At 48.1% G+C, this 17,348-nt stretch overlaps 1 protein-coding gene across 1 annotated transcript; it reads right to left on the reverse strand.

Annotated features, from left to right (window-relative positions):
• Window positions 1-1,692: 1,692 nt before the first annotated feature.
• On the reverse strand, window positions 1,693-15,169 carry PRMT1 (protein arginine methyltransferase 1). The gene is made up of 10 exons (XM_061566474.1): window positions 15,078-15,169; window positions 12,074-12,202; window positions 10,213-10,368; window positions 9,777-9,840; window positions 9,051-9,193; window positions 8,458-8,545; window positions 7,663-7,778; window positions 6,339-6,489; window positions 5,149-5,273; window positions 1,693-4,218 (listed from the first exon to the last, which is right to left on the reverse strand). Exons 1-10 carry the CDS (start codon window positions 15,090-15,092, stop codon window positions 4,135-4,137), a joined length of 1,071 nt encoding a protein of 356 aa, XP_061422458.1. The 5' UTR covers window positions 15,093-15,169; the 3' UTR covers window positions 1,693-4,134.
• Between the last annotated feature and the right edge of the window lie 2,179 nt (window positions 15,170-17,348).

The following is a 17,348-nucleotide window of genomic DNA, read 5'->3' on the forward strand; positions in this document are numbered from 1 at the left end:
GTGACCGTTCCCGTGTTGAGGAGCTGGTCCATCCACACCACGTTCAACCAAAACTCCGCAGGTAAACTCATTTCTGCTTCTTTCTTTGCGCCTTCCCAACTTTGGAATACCCTTCCCCAACCATTGCCTCTCTTTCCAGGTTGTGAAAACGTTCCTCCAATTTGAAGAAACGTACAAACTTTCATCTATTGCAATATCTGGAGTGCAGTTTACGTGCCTGCTTGCCATTTTTGACCTTTGCTGTGCAATCAGAATGTGTTTAATATATATAAATACATTTATAGTGAGAGGAGCTGTGTGTGGGAGGAAGGCATACACAGTCTCATTTGCAACGGAGGCTCTCAGCTTTATTGTCGACTAGTTGCACCCTCACAATAAGTACAATAAAAAATAAACTTTAAAAACAGCAGCTGAACACACACGAATGAATGGGGAACGTGGACACGGCAAGTCCACAGCACAGCACGTGGCGGACTTGGTAGACTTATCGCAGCTGCAGTTAAATAGAAACAAAGCTACGGGAGGGGAGGGAGGGGTGGAGGGAAAAAATACAAAAAAACACGACCGCACAAAATGCAACGCAGTTTCAGGGAAAGGTGACGCAACTTTAAAAACTGTTCCAGGCCACACACGTGGCAGCACTTTTAACCCATTTATGCAAGTTGTACCCATATATAGGGGGATACCTAATTGTTTTTAAGCATTTCAGGTTTTAAAATATTACCATTTAATGGTCAGATTGTAAGTGGCTTTCTCTCCCGTGGTTCAGTTGGCATAGCAACCTTCTCAGGTAAATTGGACGGCAGCCGTTTCAGGAGGGGGCTTTGAAAATTACATCTTTTTCCCAAAACTGTTTATAAAATTATTTGGAAGGTCGATGCACTTCACGGAACCATTAGCTCACGCATGGCTTCACCTCAACCTTAAGTTTCTAAAACGCTGCCCCTTTCATTAAATGTTTTACCATTCAACACTTTAATTCGGTGTATTTTTAACGATAGGAGTTCGTTTTTTTTATGTTCAAACTATTACGCACGAACGACACTGCCGCCTCCAGCAACCCTTTTGAAAGCTTTCCATTGGTTGTGGCCTGTCGAACCTGATATCAACATTGATGAAAGCCATGGTGCCATATTGCAGTCGTCACTTAACCAAAGCCATTTATCCAATGGAACACACCGACCGAACGTATCAAAACTACCAACCACCGGATTAAGATCGCATCAAAGTGGTGGCGCGATTTTCCTGCTTGGCGCGTTTCAGTTAAACAACACCACATGGCAACCGTACAGACTCGGACCAGGCAACAGGGAAAGGCCACTTGGCTCAAGCGTCACCCGCCGTTGACGAACAAACACATCAAGGGGGAGGTAAAACGGCATCGATGGAGCAGACTCGTCGAGCTGCGGAGAAACAGAGCTCGAGAAAGGTTTCCTGAAAGTGGAGAAACGCACACGGTGGTGGAGAGAATCGACTCGTCGGCGAGGCATCGCGTGCGGCGTGGAGCGCACGACCCACTGCCGCCTTCAAGGACAGTGGCCGACCCACAAATGGACGTTCATCGACAAAATACAATGTTGAGTCGCGTGCAAATTTTTTACTCGATAAAAAAAAAAACACTTTGGGACCTTACAATCTTGAAACGTTCCAAATAGTTAAGAAATTAATGGATTTCCATTCACAACAGAAATGTTACGGTACTTTTAAATGTAATGTTTATTAAAGGTTTTCATGAATCCATGCTTGGAATTCGTGCATCCCATATACGAGCACGCACAAATATTTCCAGGTAGGAGTCTTAAACGACAGGTTTTCGCGGTTGTGCCATCCCATGTGTGTACGGGTTGTAACTGCGTGTTGTTTGGCACGATGTCCGATTTGTCGTCGCTTCAGCTTTGAAGCTTCGAGCACGTAGAGCAAACCGTTGAGGACCATGATGTCGATCAATGCGCGTCAAAACCCGAAAACACATGGGAGAGCCGCAGGGACATTTCATGAAAAAAACATGTGCTTGCTTTTCAACCTCGCCAATTGGGATCCTTGTACAAAAACAATATCACAGTCATCCATAAATGGGTTAAAACGGCACCTGCGTAGGGCTAAAGCGCAGAGGTTTACTTATTAGAGACAGCACCGGTTCCAGCTGCTGTACGGACGGGGGCAGCCGAGATGGAGAGACCACAGGGTCATCAGACCAAAGGCTAAGTAACTCGAACCAGAGGCTGCCTTGGCTTACGACAATCGCACACGAGACCTTCCATCGCACCAAGTTTAACCTACCTTCACATTCTCTTTAGACATTTTTGCACAGCGTGCTTTTGGAAGGATTAAAAATGACGTTTATTACCCACTCCCCCCACCGCCGCTTTCCCCAGCGAGGCTAAACTAGCAGGCCATTTCACCCACAAAACATAACCATGGCAAGTTGAACCGTCTGGTCACTGAACCGGACGTGCACACAAGTCCACCGTGCTCCCCTGTTCAACTCGTAATGGACAGGGCCTGGTGACAAGAGCCGACCGCGTCAACTGGAAAGCCCTTTATGGGAAACCACGTGGAATGAATGTGCCACCGGGGATTGCCTTGCTTAATGGTACACAAGGCAGTTTTAGAGCCTGTGTTGTATAAAAAAAACTAAAGCCAACTCGACAGACAGTCGAACAGTCAAGAGTAGAGACGCGTGCTCGCCCAAACGGATTCCGAGGGGACAATCGCAACGGGGCCCACCGCGGCAGGGTGCTCTCAATGGCCGTGCCTTCATCGCACCAAATCAGCCCGGGGCAGTCAAGAGAGGACACGCGCGTGCAAGTACGTCCCACGTAGCCTAAACCCCCCGCAGAGGAGAAATACTGCAGTGCAAGTCGTCGAGCTGTAGCGAATCGCAGGCTCGCCGCACTCTCAGCGCGATATCGAAGCACGCGATACGGAACAGCGCCCAGCGCATCCAGTCTCCATTACCAGCCCTTTTCCACCGACAAATTCAAGCCATGTCAGCGCGGCGATGCCATCACCTTACGGGCAATTTTACCGCCGGCTATTTGCCACGCTGAGCTGGAACCAAACCGCCAAACTATGGCCTCGCAAGACGTCACAATGTGGCCCGGCGCGAAAGTAGCATCACACCTTGTGTCGTTCGGTACAAGACTGACGCAACCGAAGTTTACTGCGTGCAGCGTCAGCGGGCCACAGTTCTGGTTCTGCAGCATGGGGGGGGGAACTGGAGATGCTCCCGAGCCACGCCGGACTGGCTGGGCACAGGCTCGATTGGTGCAGTGGAAAAAGGGGTAAAACGCAATAAGGGGGAGAAGCGACAGCAACAGCTGTTTCTCCTCCACTAGCTCAAACATTTATGCCACCTTTAAAAGGCCCCCCCAATACCATCTTAAACGTTGAACTGTACAAAATAATTAAACGCCGCGTAATGAATGGGAACGACAAAAAAAACAAAAACCTGCGCACCAATTCAAACGGAAGCTGTTTTTTTTTATATATAGAAAAAACTAAAACGATGAGTATTCTGATACGACGACGGAAATTCCATAGTTTATCAATGCAGAACAAAACATTAAAATACAGACACCACAATACACTACATTGTACACACACGGTGCTTCAATGGCCGTCCGTATGCACTCCCAAGCGCTGAACACGCTCGCCGTCAGAAATGCATTCCAAAATAGGTTGGGGAGGGGGGGGGGTGACGTACTGGTAAAGTACCGAAAATACTGAAGACAGGAATAAAGTGGCTCTCCTGTGCCACGATTAACCAGGGACAATCGGCCAACTGAAAACAAAAATGTAAAGGTAACAATGCTTTCACTTAAGGTAATCAAAACGCATCGCCGGCTAACGCGCCCATCCACGCACGCCCCGGCGGTGTGCCTGCCAATCCATCTGCTGTTGCCTCGGATTGGTTGAAAATTGTAGCATTCAACGACACCACATTTTAAAACTCTTACTTTTCCCTCCTGCCACATGAAAGCGAGACTGAAGGTAAATTTTGGCGATGGTACGGAGGTATTTTTCTTTATTTTTAAGTTTATTTTCCCGTTTCACTTTTTGTTTTGCGTGCGTCTAACCCCTCCCGCCCCCCCACACTCCCCCCCCCCCCCCCACTCCTCCGTGTCGCGCCGATCAGCGCATGCGGTACTCCTGGGACGATGACACCTCGCACAGCTGACCCTTGAACTCCACGTCGATGGTGAAGTCTAGGTCCCGCTGAAAGCAGAAACGGCAGCAGGGGCGACGTTCACCACACAAATTAGCTTGCGGAGCAGCGACGGGAAACCCAGGAGGGCCCACCACTTCAAAATAGCCCACAAACAATACTCATCCATTACTAAAATAATCTTAGAAGCAACTAATCGGGTAGAATAGAGGGGGTATTTCAGCCTGGCAACAACACTTTCTAATCTAATCTTCAATTCGAAATGTAGCCCACTGTTAGTTGTTAAATGTTGGCAAGTGTTACACAACTCCCCTCCCCAATATTAGGTCAGCCAACCAGTTAACTCGATGTGTATTAACGTATATATAGACAATTATAATGTGTGGTCTTCCTTAGTGCATTGCCGTCTCTTAATAAGGTTACTTAAATGATGCTATTCTGCATCTTCATTTCGACTTATGTCTTAATTTCGTGTCGCTATAGTCAGTCATGCTTGTGTTAGTGGTAACAGGGCTTATTTCACACAATATTTTCTGAAACGCTGCTGGGCTTGACTTGATAGTGGGGGTTCATCAGCGCCAAGGCACAGGAATACAAGATCCATAATAATCCTATACTGTTGTTCCCGATATTCCTACACAGCACCGACTGTAGTATTACGAGAACAGATGGATGTGGCGTGCAAAACTAATTGCCCCCAGAACAGTGTTGGGATCGTTCCGACTGAAATGGTCGTAATCATCGGCGTGCTCGATGACTTTCCTCCACCACCCGACACGCGATCTAAACCCAAAAACGTTGGTCGCGAAAGCCTACGTGTTAAACTGACTTTCCTCCACACAAAACCATCGTTTGATTCGACTTTTAAAATCGTTCCGCCAACCAAACGTTTCCACTGTTAATATCACCGAGGTGATTAACACTGCCCGTGTGGGTGGTTATAGGTGTGCGTGATGGGAGGGGAAGATGCGACGACTCACGTTGTTCTTGGCATTGGGGCGCAGGGAGATGGTGCCATAGATCTCCTCCCCGGGCTTCACTGTCAGGCAGTCCTCCTTCAGGTAGAACACCGTTTGCTTCCAGTGGGTGTACGGGGCGTCGGGCGCTAGCAGGGGCAAACGGGCATGTCACAACGCACTCCAGCCGCAACACAAATAGGAACACACACAACACCACAATCAGGTTTTTCCTTTAAACCATGGCAGTTACTCAAATTCGTTCAAGAACAACCATCACACACACTGCACGGTGAGATTCGCCACCCCTTCCGGACTGGACCTGCCGGCAATTTAATGAATTGCCACGATTCAGGGTCACAAATCAATTAGTTCTTTTTTTTTTAGAAAAAACTGCGGTGAATGTAGTGGCCTCTCGGGGCTGAAGGATTCATATGAACCTTTTACATATAATGAAAACAAAGAAAAAATAATGTACACATGCCATTTGATGCAATATCAAAAGCTGAACAAATGATAATTGATTGATGCATTGTTGCACTTCTTGTGGGAAAAATATTCAAAACAAGTTACGTACTTTATCCACCAGAGTGATGATGTGCTATAAAACTGTGTTGCCCAGCATCAATGCTCGAGTTTTCAAGGTAGTAAATCAGAAACAATACAAACGAGTCGTTCAAAACGGGCCAAAAAATACCACAGTGATTCTTGAACCGCTACCGTTTGTACAGCTGTTTGCACCATCAGCATGAGCATACAATTTGCATGAAAGGCAAACAAAATTCATTAAACACACGATTTGAGTCGGGCACCATGAGCAATACAATCAACTGTATGGGGTGGTGACACGGCCCAGCTGTCAGAGGTGCATGGTTCGTATCGGGGCAGCCTCCCTGGTTATTACTGCTGGCGTATTGGCCAAAAAATATCATCCGCCTGTTCCAATGCGCAAGTTCAAGATCACGTGACATCATTCGCAAGAGTAGCTTCCCATCGTGTGCCGGGGTCACTGACCAAATAAAAAAATGTATCCGGTAATTACTACTCCATTGGAATACACGAAGCAATCGTCGTCCTCTAATGTGAAAACTTGGCAGGACCAGACAAAAAAAACCACCCCCTCGGACCGTCCGCACTTGCACCGCTGGTACCGCCGGCACTGACGCGGCGGCTCCTGGGCACCGAGCGGAGTGCGAGCTCCGTCGGGCGCTCACCTGTGGAGAAGCCGGTGCGCTTGTGGCAGCGCGTGAACTCGACGGTGAAGTACGCCACCAGCGCGTGCACGTAGTCGGCACGCCGCACTTGCAGGCAGAAGGGCGACGTGAAGGTCAGGTCGTCCACCTTCACCGTGTAGATGTCCACCTCCTGCGGGAGGCAACGAACAGGGGGTCAGGTTGGGTCAGCCGGCGTTTCCATCAGACGATGCGCCCCGCTACGTTTCCCAGCTGCCACGATCACGCGAGCTTCTTTCGTAACGACCGACAGCGATGGGAAAATAACTGCATTAACAGTGGATGAAAGACTTGAGATTCATTCCATTTAGAGTCTCACCGATCAAAATATAAAACACACAAATCATTTCGGAAAAAATATCGATAAATAAACAACATCACATGGTCAAATCTTGACTTAAAGCTTTCGTGACTGTAGGAATTAATATTCTTGGGTCTTTCGGTAAAGTCACGTAGATAGGTTCTAAGAAAATAACAAAAACTACGACGTTCGCAACACAAACGGTCACCAAGAAAATTTTAGTCAGTCTTTCATCCACTTTTCCTGATGACGACCACTTTTGCTGCGATCGAAACATCGAAGTTTTTTGTTCTTTTTGTTATTTTATTTGAACCTATCTACGTGACTTTACCGAAAGACCCAAGAATATCACACGGTCAGAATAAGAAATACAGTATTACAGCTTACCTTAGCACAGATCATTACTAACAGTACAGGTTTACAAGTTAACAGAACATTTCAAATAGACACATTACAGGACTGGGTGTAGAGATGCATCCATTAATGAGCTATAACTTATTTAGTGAGCAATACAGATATCAAATCACAGATGTAAAAATCTGCTTTTCGATTCACCTACATATCCTATGCCGTAGGTTCACACTACCCATCACAGCCATTTAAGGCTGCTGTATTAAACCACTTCGTGATTTAATAAACTAGGGCGATTAGTAGCACCCTGAGTATAGTGTACATTTCAGTAACAAAATATATATTCATGATACAAATTCCATTTTGTACAGCGGTTGCATTCACTTGTTATGAATCCACACAGGAATTTAAACGACAGCTCTGTGAAGTGTTTTCAGGTTGTAACCGTGGTGTTGTTCGGCACAACGGCCAAACGTTTCAATGCCAAAGAGCACAAGGCACAACGCAGAACCAAATTGGAGAGCCATACAGAGTTACCGTGAAACACCTACGCAGTGGCAGTAATTGTAATCGTCAAAGCATCCACTTGTGAGAAGCGAGCAGCGTGCGCGGGGGCCTGAGGACCGGCAGCGCAAGCTACACGGAGAGCCCCACCTTGACGAGGCAGGAGTTGGTGACCACCTGCTTGGGCTCCACCACGTCCACCAGTGGCTCCTGGATGGCCACGTCGCGGATGCAGGACATGTCGAAGCCGTACACGTCCTCCCACCCTGAGCGCACACGCGGGGGGAGGGGGGGGGGGGTAGAAAGCAACGCGCCGAAGTCAGCGCGTACGCCCGAGTTCCTTCACCGTGCGGTGACGGCACGTCGTACACGGTCCCGTTGCCCGGTCGACTCGTGCCACTGTGCGAATGGATTCGATTACCCCCATGCGGCATGATTTGAATAAGCCGGTGTAAATTAACATTGGCTTTACAAATTGCATTCTTCCCCAGGTTCTTATCAGTGATCATTTGTCCCCCCCCCCCCCCGCTTATTTGTACTCCTAGGTTAGGGTTAGGTGTGAACGTCGGGACCAACAAATGGTATAAAGTAAAATTATACTGCAAGCAAAGATAACTTTGTAACACAACTAAAGTAATATGACAGAACAACCATTTATATGGAGAAATATTATTCCTAAATATTGGTTCCTAGTGGGAATGAAGAATAAAATAATTCCGAGGTAGGTGTAGACCTTATTCAGGCGGCTGGGTATATATTCACGGACATGACACTGACCGTGTAAAATTACGTCAAAAATATGTCAAAACGTTGCAAAAATGAAAACCTGCTCCACCCACCCAAGGGGTAGAGCATATTTTTGTTTTTATAAATGCTCAGTCAAAATAGTTGCGGTTGCTAGAGTGGTGGACGTGGCGTTTGCGCTGTGGAGGCCGCGGGTCTCACAGTTGATTTTGTTCTCCTTGTACTGGCGATCCTCGATGGCGGTGAGGAAGAGGGAGGCGCGGTCGGGGAAGATGGCGCCGCCCGGTTTCTACAGAACAAGACGAGTCGCGTTTCGTCAGTCGCGTACGCCGACAACTCCACACAGCAGCATCACCAACAGTTCCAGTGGTTGTGATATGAAAATAAATCACCCAAGCAATTAAAATAAAAAGTGTACATGGGGAAGGACACATCGCTAGAAATGGACAATCGCTGGTGGATTAAGACTCGTGATGAAACGGCAACCAAAAATGAAGGCGCGCCTATGAGGATGACCACCAGAGACAATGAGGTATGGCGATGGCAAGGTGAGGCCTTCATCCAGCAATGGAGAGACACTGGCGATGCTGGTGTGATGTGTACTTTGTTTGTGGTGGCAATGTAACATTGTGCAGTGTGCGTGTATACTGTTGGAATGGTGTCAATAGAACGAATATGGTAGAAACACGAGTGTTTGCTTGTACGGTGTAACGTTGTTAGCATAGTGTATGGTAAATGAGATTTCATAGCAGTGAACAGACAATGGCTGACGATGACGTTTAACGACGCCTTACCAGCCACTTGTCGCGGGCACAGATGACGGTGTTGAGCATGGATTCGTAGAGCAGGCAGTATCCCATCCACTCGCTGATGATGATGTCCACCTTGTCAACCAGCAGCTCCACCTCCTCCACCTTGCCCTTCACAATCGTTATCACTGAGGACACACAACGAAAACATGCGTTGGCACCTGATGAGCACGGTTTACTCCGTATGGCGCGAAACAAGTTCAACATACGTACAACATGGTGCCATCACACTGCCGTGAGCCACCCTACACAAATGCAGTTGTAATACTATTTGGATTTGTGTGGCATCTAAATGCCACCGCATCTTTAGACAACACAGAAAAAAATGGGCCGATTTATCTCAAACAGTGGCCGTGAGTCAAGTGTGTAATAAATATGCGGATCTCAGTGGCTCAGTACCTACATACCTAAGGCAAATCCTTACATTTAATGGGCAAAATAGGGGGTGGAGCCCGTGTAGCATGTTGGGCTACGAACCCAGTAACCCGAGTTTGAGTCCCAGCCATCACTAACACCAGTGGCGAGTGATATCTAACCCAACCTAGATCCTCTCCCCTTTGGCCAACCCACACTGACCAGCGCGGTGAAGTATTGTCAAACAACCTCCATCAATGACACATTGTGGGGTGGCCTTCATCCAGCAGTACAAACCTAGCAGAAGGCTGTCAATAGACAGTGGGAAAAAGTCCTACTACAATGTAGAAAACTAACCTGAATCCAAGTTGTTGGCTTTGATGATCTGCTGTGAATAGTCTGCAATGTTGGAGCACTCGATCTGCACAAAAGAAAAATGAAAACACCGTTAATCCAGGGCTGTGATTAGCGAGCAAACAACCGGCAATAACTTTAATTTCTGAACAATGCAACCTGTAATCTATCACTTTAAAGGGTTGGTAGACCACACACATTCAGCTTTGTCAAATTGCCAAAGCCAGAAAGCTCCTAAGCAGCTAGCAGTTGGATCTTCGATCATAATCGCCAACGAGTGGTTTTTCTCTCGCACATGCAAAGCACTTCTGACGAGAAGCGGACAAACATCCCAACACAGGAGTCCCATCCTGAAAACACACATTGTCAGTGAAGCTTTCCTGTTTAAATGACACCGTTGTTATTGTTAATCCAGCAGAGTGTGGAACTGGGTTCTTACCCCAAAGACTTTCTTGGCTCCAGCCTTGGCGGCGAACATGCAGAGGATGCCCGTGCCGCTGCCTACATCCAGAACCACCTTGTCCTTGAAGAGGTGGCGGTTGTGGTACATGGCGTTACGGTAAGTCCTTGTCCGCACCTCATCCTTCAGCATCTCCTGGAATGTCAAAAACACCGCCGCCACGACCGTTAACCTCATAAGCAACGAAGCATTTAACCAACAACAAATCTCCAGTGATCAGTTTTGCTATAGCAACTTCAACACGTGGCTTTACCCACATTAACAATGTAGCTCAAGTTGATTATTAAAAAAAACATCGCCTCAAACAGCTATTGTATTGATGTAAATTAACTCAATCTCTTTGAGTCAAATGATATAATTTTGTTCTCAATATGACCCTGTAAGTGGAAAATCATTTACAAATAATTTGCAGATTGTGAATCATTCTTTTACACGCAATTGGAAACGCATGACGCCGAGCATAAAAAATAAATTTTCATCGATGAACTGATCACTACGTGTCGAGCAAGATCCCACAATAATGTCCTGGGTGTGGTATCCATGACGCCAGCAGTGTTAGCACAAGTGATTTCGTTAAAAGGAAGTATGCGTTGATACCCGTGCGGTCGATAGCGATAGTTCTTATAGTCCTCGGCTGACCCATTCCAAGCCTACTCACAACTGGAGGACACTCAAACCCTCAAGTATTGCTTTGCTGCCGGCCAATTAGATCTTTACTCATTAATTATGTTCACACAGTGTAGCCGGGCAGTAGCGTTGCAGATGGTTTCACAAGGAGCAGTGATGTCACACACTTCGTGCGGACTTTGGACTTCGTTATTGGAAGCACGAGTCAGAAATGATGTGGAAGAGGACATGAGCGAAGTCTCAAGAACCCGTTAAGAGAACAGCTTGGCTAATGACTCTCATTCTCAATGCAATATCATCAGAACTGGTGACAGACGCCTCACCCTCTGCTCCGCCTAAAACAGTCTATAATCACTGCGTCACAGGATTACCGGGGGCTTGGTGAAAAGTGAACCAAAACTGAACAGATATTTATTTGTGGTGACCATCCCACTGCTGGGAAAATCTCCTGCAATGTCTTTCCACTCCACAATATCTTGCACCCCTCCACCCAGTGTGCTCGCTCAAATCTCCTAAGCTCGACACGCCATCTTATCTACGGAGACTTTTCTCCTTCCCTCCACTAGCCTCCAGTCCTTTATTAATTCAATTACATCTGTTATACGATGCTCAGATATGTCCTGCCCAACTCCATATCAGCTGTTTTGTTCTTACCAAATACTGTATATTACCAAATGCTGTATTTGATTCCAAACCATGTGAGCAACCAATGAGTAAATACATTTTAACAAGCATCTGGGGAGACAACACATGATCATCCTAGCACAGTCCGAACATGAAATACGGAAACAATCTCAGAATTTACTTTCAATCTTAATACAAGACTGGGCATGAAACGCATACATTGCAGTCATGAAGGCAATATTAATCAGTATTATGAAGGTGATGTGAATTTATTATCGAATTGGTAATGCAGCACACAGCCCCGCAGCAGCCTGTGCTATATCGTGGGCAGCAGCAGAGGGCAGTGCAAGCACAATCCATTGTTTTTACTTTGCTTCCGTGCTTTGATCTTCCACCAACCTACACTGACCAGCGTGGTGAAGTCTGGTCAAATGCCACCCAGGACCCACACGGTGTGGAGGGGGTCCCTCATTCACCACTGTATTGACAAGGTGCTGTAAGTGTAACATTGGTGCAATTTGTCTTGCAAGTTGCACGTTGCTACGAGGCAACAAGGAACGCCAGGGCCGGATCGGTGCCGTTGACAAACCTCGTGGATGCCGAAGTGGGCGTACGAGTCGAAGTAGTAGTCCTTGGACGTCATCTCGTCCGCGTTCGGAGCAGTGCCCTCCACACTCCCGTTGACAGTCGGGGTCGGGGTTTCCTGGGACATCGTCACCTGGGCCACAGACAACAGAGGCTCAGACCGTGGCATCACCGTGGTGGTGGCAGAAGGGGCGGTGCCATGTGCGGGGATTACGGAGGGTGATGTTGAAAAGGGTGGCAGTGGTGTTGGGAACGGTAGTGATAGAGGTAGCTATGTTTAAGGAGTGGCAGTGATGTTGAGATTGAGGTGGCAGGAGTGTTGAAGAGTGGTGTAGCCGTTGAAAGGAAGTGCCGAGATGGGAGGTGGTGTTATAAAAGAGGATGTGGTATTGTTAGGGCGACAAGGGACACCCACTCCCCTCATTGGCTGAGACCCAAACACAATCGCCAACTGGGACTCCTGCAGTAGTGATCCTCAAAAACACTGAATGCAGAAACACATTCGAGGGGTATCTCCACCCCTCTAATTTTTTGGACAGGGGTGAGGGGGTAAGCAATATGTTCTGCCCCTTCCTCAACCAATATTCCTTATGGGACCCCCGTCGCTACTTAACATGCGCCCCCCCCCCACCCCCGAATACTTCGACTTGCCAAATTCGAAATAATTTCCATGCGTCTGGCCAAATCCAGATGGCGGAACAATAGCGATGTGCCCCTACCTCACCGCTCCGTGTCGTGCGTCGTTAAACAATGCAGCCAATTTATTTTTAGTGCCACATGACTTTTGAAAGCTCCATGAGGAAGTGTAGAAGACAGGTTTTCAATTGTAGTAAAACATTCTACCATATAACACGTTATGAAATGGGTGAATTAAATGTTTTAATTGGAGTTTTAATAGACCTCAATATTGCCTTTAGAACAATTGGCTTGAAGGTCAAGAACCTCCTGTTGCAGAGACAGTAAAATCTACACGTTACTTTAAGCAATTAATTTGATAATTAGCTTTATAACATGACTTTTATATGGTTGTGAATAACATTTTACTTAAATGTATGCCTCTCCCATGACCGACAGTGGATTGTACATGCACGAGCACGTATGGGACATGGTACGAATTTGATATCTGTGTCGTATGTATCCTGTTGGCTCTTTGTTAAAACACATGAAGTGGATTAATTATCTTTAAAGCTGTACTAAGTATTTGATTCACAAAGATCGGTATATTATTAAGTTGTGCGCTGTATTATCACGAGCTCAAGTTTAACAAACGAATCAACCTGAACTGTTTTTTTTTACTTTGTAAGCTTCAGCCTGCTTAGTATTTAGAACAGACTCGCAATGACCACGTGTTGTAGGCAATACGACTTCCTGGTTAAATGAATGAAACTTGATTATGACCAACAGGGGTGGGGGAAGGGGGAGCGCGTGTTTAAGTTGTTAGCTCGCACGCCACTTTTAAAACACGGCCATCCGATTTCAATTCCCGGACGATGCAAAAACATCGATGGGGCGTTATCAAAGCAAGCGCCTCGTCCCTCCATTTCAAACCCGCACTGACCAGCGTGGCGAGGTATGGCCAAGACAACCAACATGACCCGAACGGCGTGGGAAAGCATGCATCTCAGGAGCTGTATATCATTATTTGCATGTTCACCACAATTACGTGTGGTTAATGCAGAACTTGATTCCTTGCAAAATGTTTCTATTAGGTGTTTAAACATCTTAACACCTCCTGTTATTTGCCATAAAGGGGCAAATCTATTCTTATTTTGTAATACTTTGATACTGGCAAAAGTTCAATTTTTTCAGTCATTGCATTCAGCCGAAGCGCGTCGAGACTAAAATCACCTTATTTGCGTTTTGGTTTTCAATTTTTTTAAATATTTTCAGCCGTTCAGGCTCTACAAAAGTTTATTAGCAACTCCAATTTAGCAATTTCCTCGTGGTGTAAAATTATCAAAGGTTTTATTTTTACATCCGGGGAAACACCACGAGTTAGGCCTAAGGAGTGACATTTTTTTATGCTAAATCGCGGACTGGTGCCACGCGCGATAATATCGCACCCGGGAAGTCACCATTTGCCGCTCGCACGTAAAAAAAAATTAGACGCAATGAAGCCGGTCGACTGCCACGAGGGACGAGCTTTAGAGAATATTCTTTGACGTTCCTGAAACGTAAAACTGGCGCCAGGCAACGCGAATCACAAACCCGGGCACGGCACATTCGAGTTACACACTTTCGCGTTCCGTCTCCCTAAGCGCGGATCAATTAAAACGAGACTTACGCGCTGTGAATCGCACGGCATATGCGATAGACCACGCAACGCCACTTGCCGGCTTAAAAAACAAATTCGCCGGCTCTATTTCAGAATTAGCCGCGCTCGCCCCGAGAATCTGTCGGGCGTCTAATGGAGCCTGTGGGTCTCCGCCAGCACATGGGTCTTATGCGTTAAAAATATACGGGTCCCTGTGCAAGTCGACGTAGCTCAATAACGAATGTACGTCTCTCATCGTTAGTCCGCGTCTCTAAGCGAGCCTGAGGCTCCCCCCACGAGGCCGATGTCCGCGCCGGTGTCACCCACGGGCCACCCACGTGGGCCCAGGCTCAAGCGGCGGGGCCTACCCGACCGCACATCCCTTCCACGACCCAGGCGCCCCAACCATCCCGCGCGGACCAAACCGCGGGCACAAATTAACCTTCGAGAAAACATTCAAGCACGTCGACCGCTCGCCGATTAGTCCGCTGCAACAGTCCACAGCGTCCCCCCCCTCTCTGCGCAAGCCCCATGCGGCCGAGGCCTACATGGAAAGGATGAGGCGCCGCGTCGGCCGCGCTACGTTTTCGCCACGCCACAAAGAAACCCTCCCGTCCCGAGATTCGCTCGTTCAGCCCGAGATGAGGAAGGGGGGAGGCGGGGGGGGTGCGGACGGACAGGGCGCAGCGTCGGCGGCGTTTGGGGGAAGGCGAGAGGCGATGAAGAGGGCGAGGTGACGGGAGCCCGGACTCACGTCTGTCTCCGCCATCGTGTTCCGGCGAACAAAGAAGGCTGCAGGGCGCGCAATCGATCGCCGAGTGTCACGTGACGCTTGTGGAGGTGGGGGTGGCGGTGGGCGGGAGGGGGGCGGAGTCAGCGAGGGGGGGCCAGGCGAGAGCAGTGGAGAGGCCGAGCCTGTGGTGGAGAGCGGTGATGCGCGGATTGGGGTTGGCCCACGTGGCGCACTCACTTGGTGGCTTGGGCGTACGTGTGTGGGGGGAGTGAGTGTTGTGGGGAGTGAGTGATGTGTGTGTGTGGGGAGTGTGTGGGGGGAGTGAGTGTTGTGGGGAGTGAGTGATGTGTGTGTGTGGCGTGTGTGGGGGGAGTGAGTGTTGTGGGGAGTGAGTGATGTGTGTGTGTGTGGGGAGTGTGGGGAGTGTTTGGTGTGTGTGTGTGGGGAGTGTGGGTGTGGGGAGTGTGTGGTGGGGGTGTGTGGTGGGTGTGTGTGGGGAGTGTGTGTGTGTGTGGGGAGTATGTGGTGTGTGTGGGGAGTGTGTGGTGTGTGGAGAGTGTGTGGTGTGTGTGTGTGGGGGGAGTATGTGGTGTGTGTGTGTGTGTGGGGAGTATGTGGTGTGTGTGTGTGGGGAGTGTGTGTGTGGGGAGTATGGGTGTGGAGTGTGGGGGAGTGTGTGGTGTGTGTGTGTGGGGGGAGTATGTGGTGTGTGTGTGTGGGGGGAGTATGTGGTGTGTGTGTGTGGGGGGAGTATGGGTGTGGAGTGTGGGGGAGTGTGTGGTGTGTGTGTGGGGGGAGTATGTGGTGTGTGTGTGGGGGGAGTATGTGGTGTGTGTGTGTGGGGAGTATGTGGTGTGTGTGTGTGGGGAGTGTGTGTGTGGGGAGTGTGTGGTGTGTATGGGGAGTGTGTGGTGTGTGGAGAGTGTGTGGTGTGTGTGTGTGTGTGGGGAGTGTGTGTGTAGGGAGTGTGTGGTGTGTGGGGGAGTGTGTGGTGTGTGTGTGTGTGTGTGGGGAGTGTGTGTGTAGGGAGTGTGTGGTGTGTGGGGGAGTGTGTGGTGTGTGTGGGGAGTGTGTGTGTAGGGAGTGTGTGGTGTGTGTGGGGAGTATGTGGTGTGTGTGGGGAGTGTGTGGTGTGTGGAGAGTGTGTGGAGTGTGTGTGTGTGGGGAGTATGTGGTGTGTGTGTGTGTGGGGAGTATGTGGTGTGTGTGTGTGTGTGGGGAGTGTGTGTGTAGGGAGTGTGTGGTGTGTGTAGGGAGTGTGTGGTGTGTGTGTGGGGAGTATGTGGTGTGTGTGGGGAGTGTGTGGTGTGTGTGTGTGTGTGGGGAGTGTGTGTGTAGGGAGTGTGTGGTATGTGTAGGGAGTGTGTGGTGTGTGTGTGGGGAGTATGTGGTGTGTGTGTGGGGAGTATGTGGTGTGTGTGTGGGGAGTATGTGGTGTGTGTGTGTGTGGGGAGTGTGTGTGTGGGGAGTATGGATGTGGAGTGTGCGTGGATTTTTGTATTATATTCTTTGGGTGTTTCGGCAAAGCCACGTAGATAGAAAAATAATAAAAGATAATAACAATATCACGACGTTTCGATCGCAACACAAGCAATCGTCTTCAGGTGTTTGTTGTAACGCAATGTAATGCAATGCAACACAGAGGGTCAGTCAACACACAATTAACGCATAGCCACATTATTTAACATCATCTTTGACCAGGTAGTTCGAGAAGCTTTCCATGGGTGTACCGGAGGAATCTTAATTTTAGAACTTTCGTGACTGCAGTAAATGATTATTTGGTTCTTTCGGTTAAGTCACGTCTAAAGATAAAATAATAAATTAAATTAAATAATAGCATACGACGTTTGTGTTGCAATCGAAACGTCGTATGCTATTATTTAATTTAATTTATTATTTTCTCTTTAGACGTGACTTAACCGAAAGAACCAAATAATCATGTACCGGAGGAATTTACATCTGGTACAGATACAACGGGAGGCTGATCGATGCTCGAGTGCGTTCGAGGGATGGCTCCTTATTGGTCAACCAGCTTATGTATGCTGATGATTGGTGATTGCTGCTCATTAAGAGGAGAAGTTGGAGGCGCTGCTGCTGAACCTGGAGCTTGCCACTAAGAGGTGGGGCCTTACCATTAGCCCCACCAAAATTAAGCATCTGCCTGGGTATTTTGTATTATCGGACACTCCACCCCCACAACTCCCAATTGGTGATGGGGCAGTAGTGGAGAGAGTGTAGAGTTTCCCATACCTGGGCAGTGTGCTCATGAGCTGTTCCGGTTTGACAGCAGAG

This window comes from Lethenteron reissneri, chromosome 37, assembly GCF_015708825.2.
Source record: "Lethenteron reissneri isolate LAM-NWPU_2019-01 chromosome 37, ASM1570882v1, whole genome shotgun sequence".
NCBI lineage: Eukaryota > Metazoa > Chordata > Hyperoartia > Petromyzontiformes > Petromyzontidae > Lethenteron > Lethenteron reissneri.

What these genes read in the sequence shown, in the direction of transcription:
- PRMT1 (XM_061566474.1), bottom strand. An exon ending in GTGCCCGCGACAAGTGGCTG is followed by an intron (nt 8,546 to 9,050) that starts GTAAGGCGTCGT and finishes CTTGTTCTGTAG; the next exon opens with AAACCGGGCGGCGCCATCTT. An exon ending in GCGCACCGGCTTCTCCACAG is followed by an intron (nt 5,274 to 6,338) that starts GTGAGCGCCCGA and finishes TGCCCCTGCTAG; the next exon opens with CGCCCGACGCCCCGTACACC.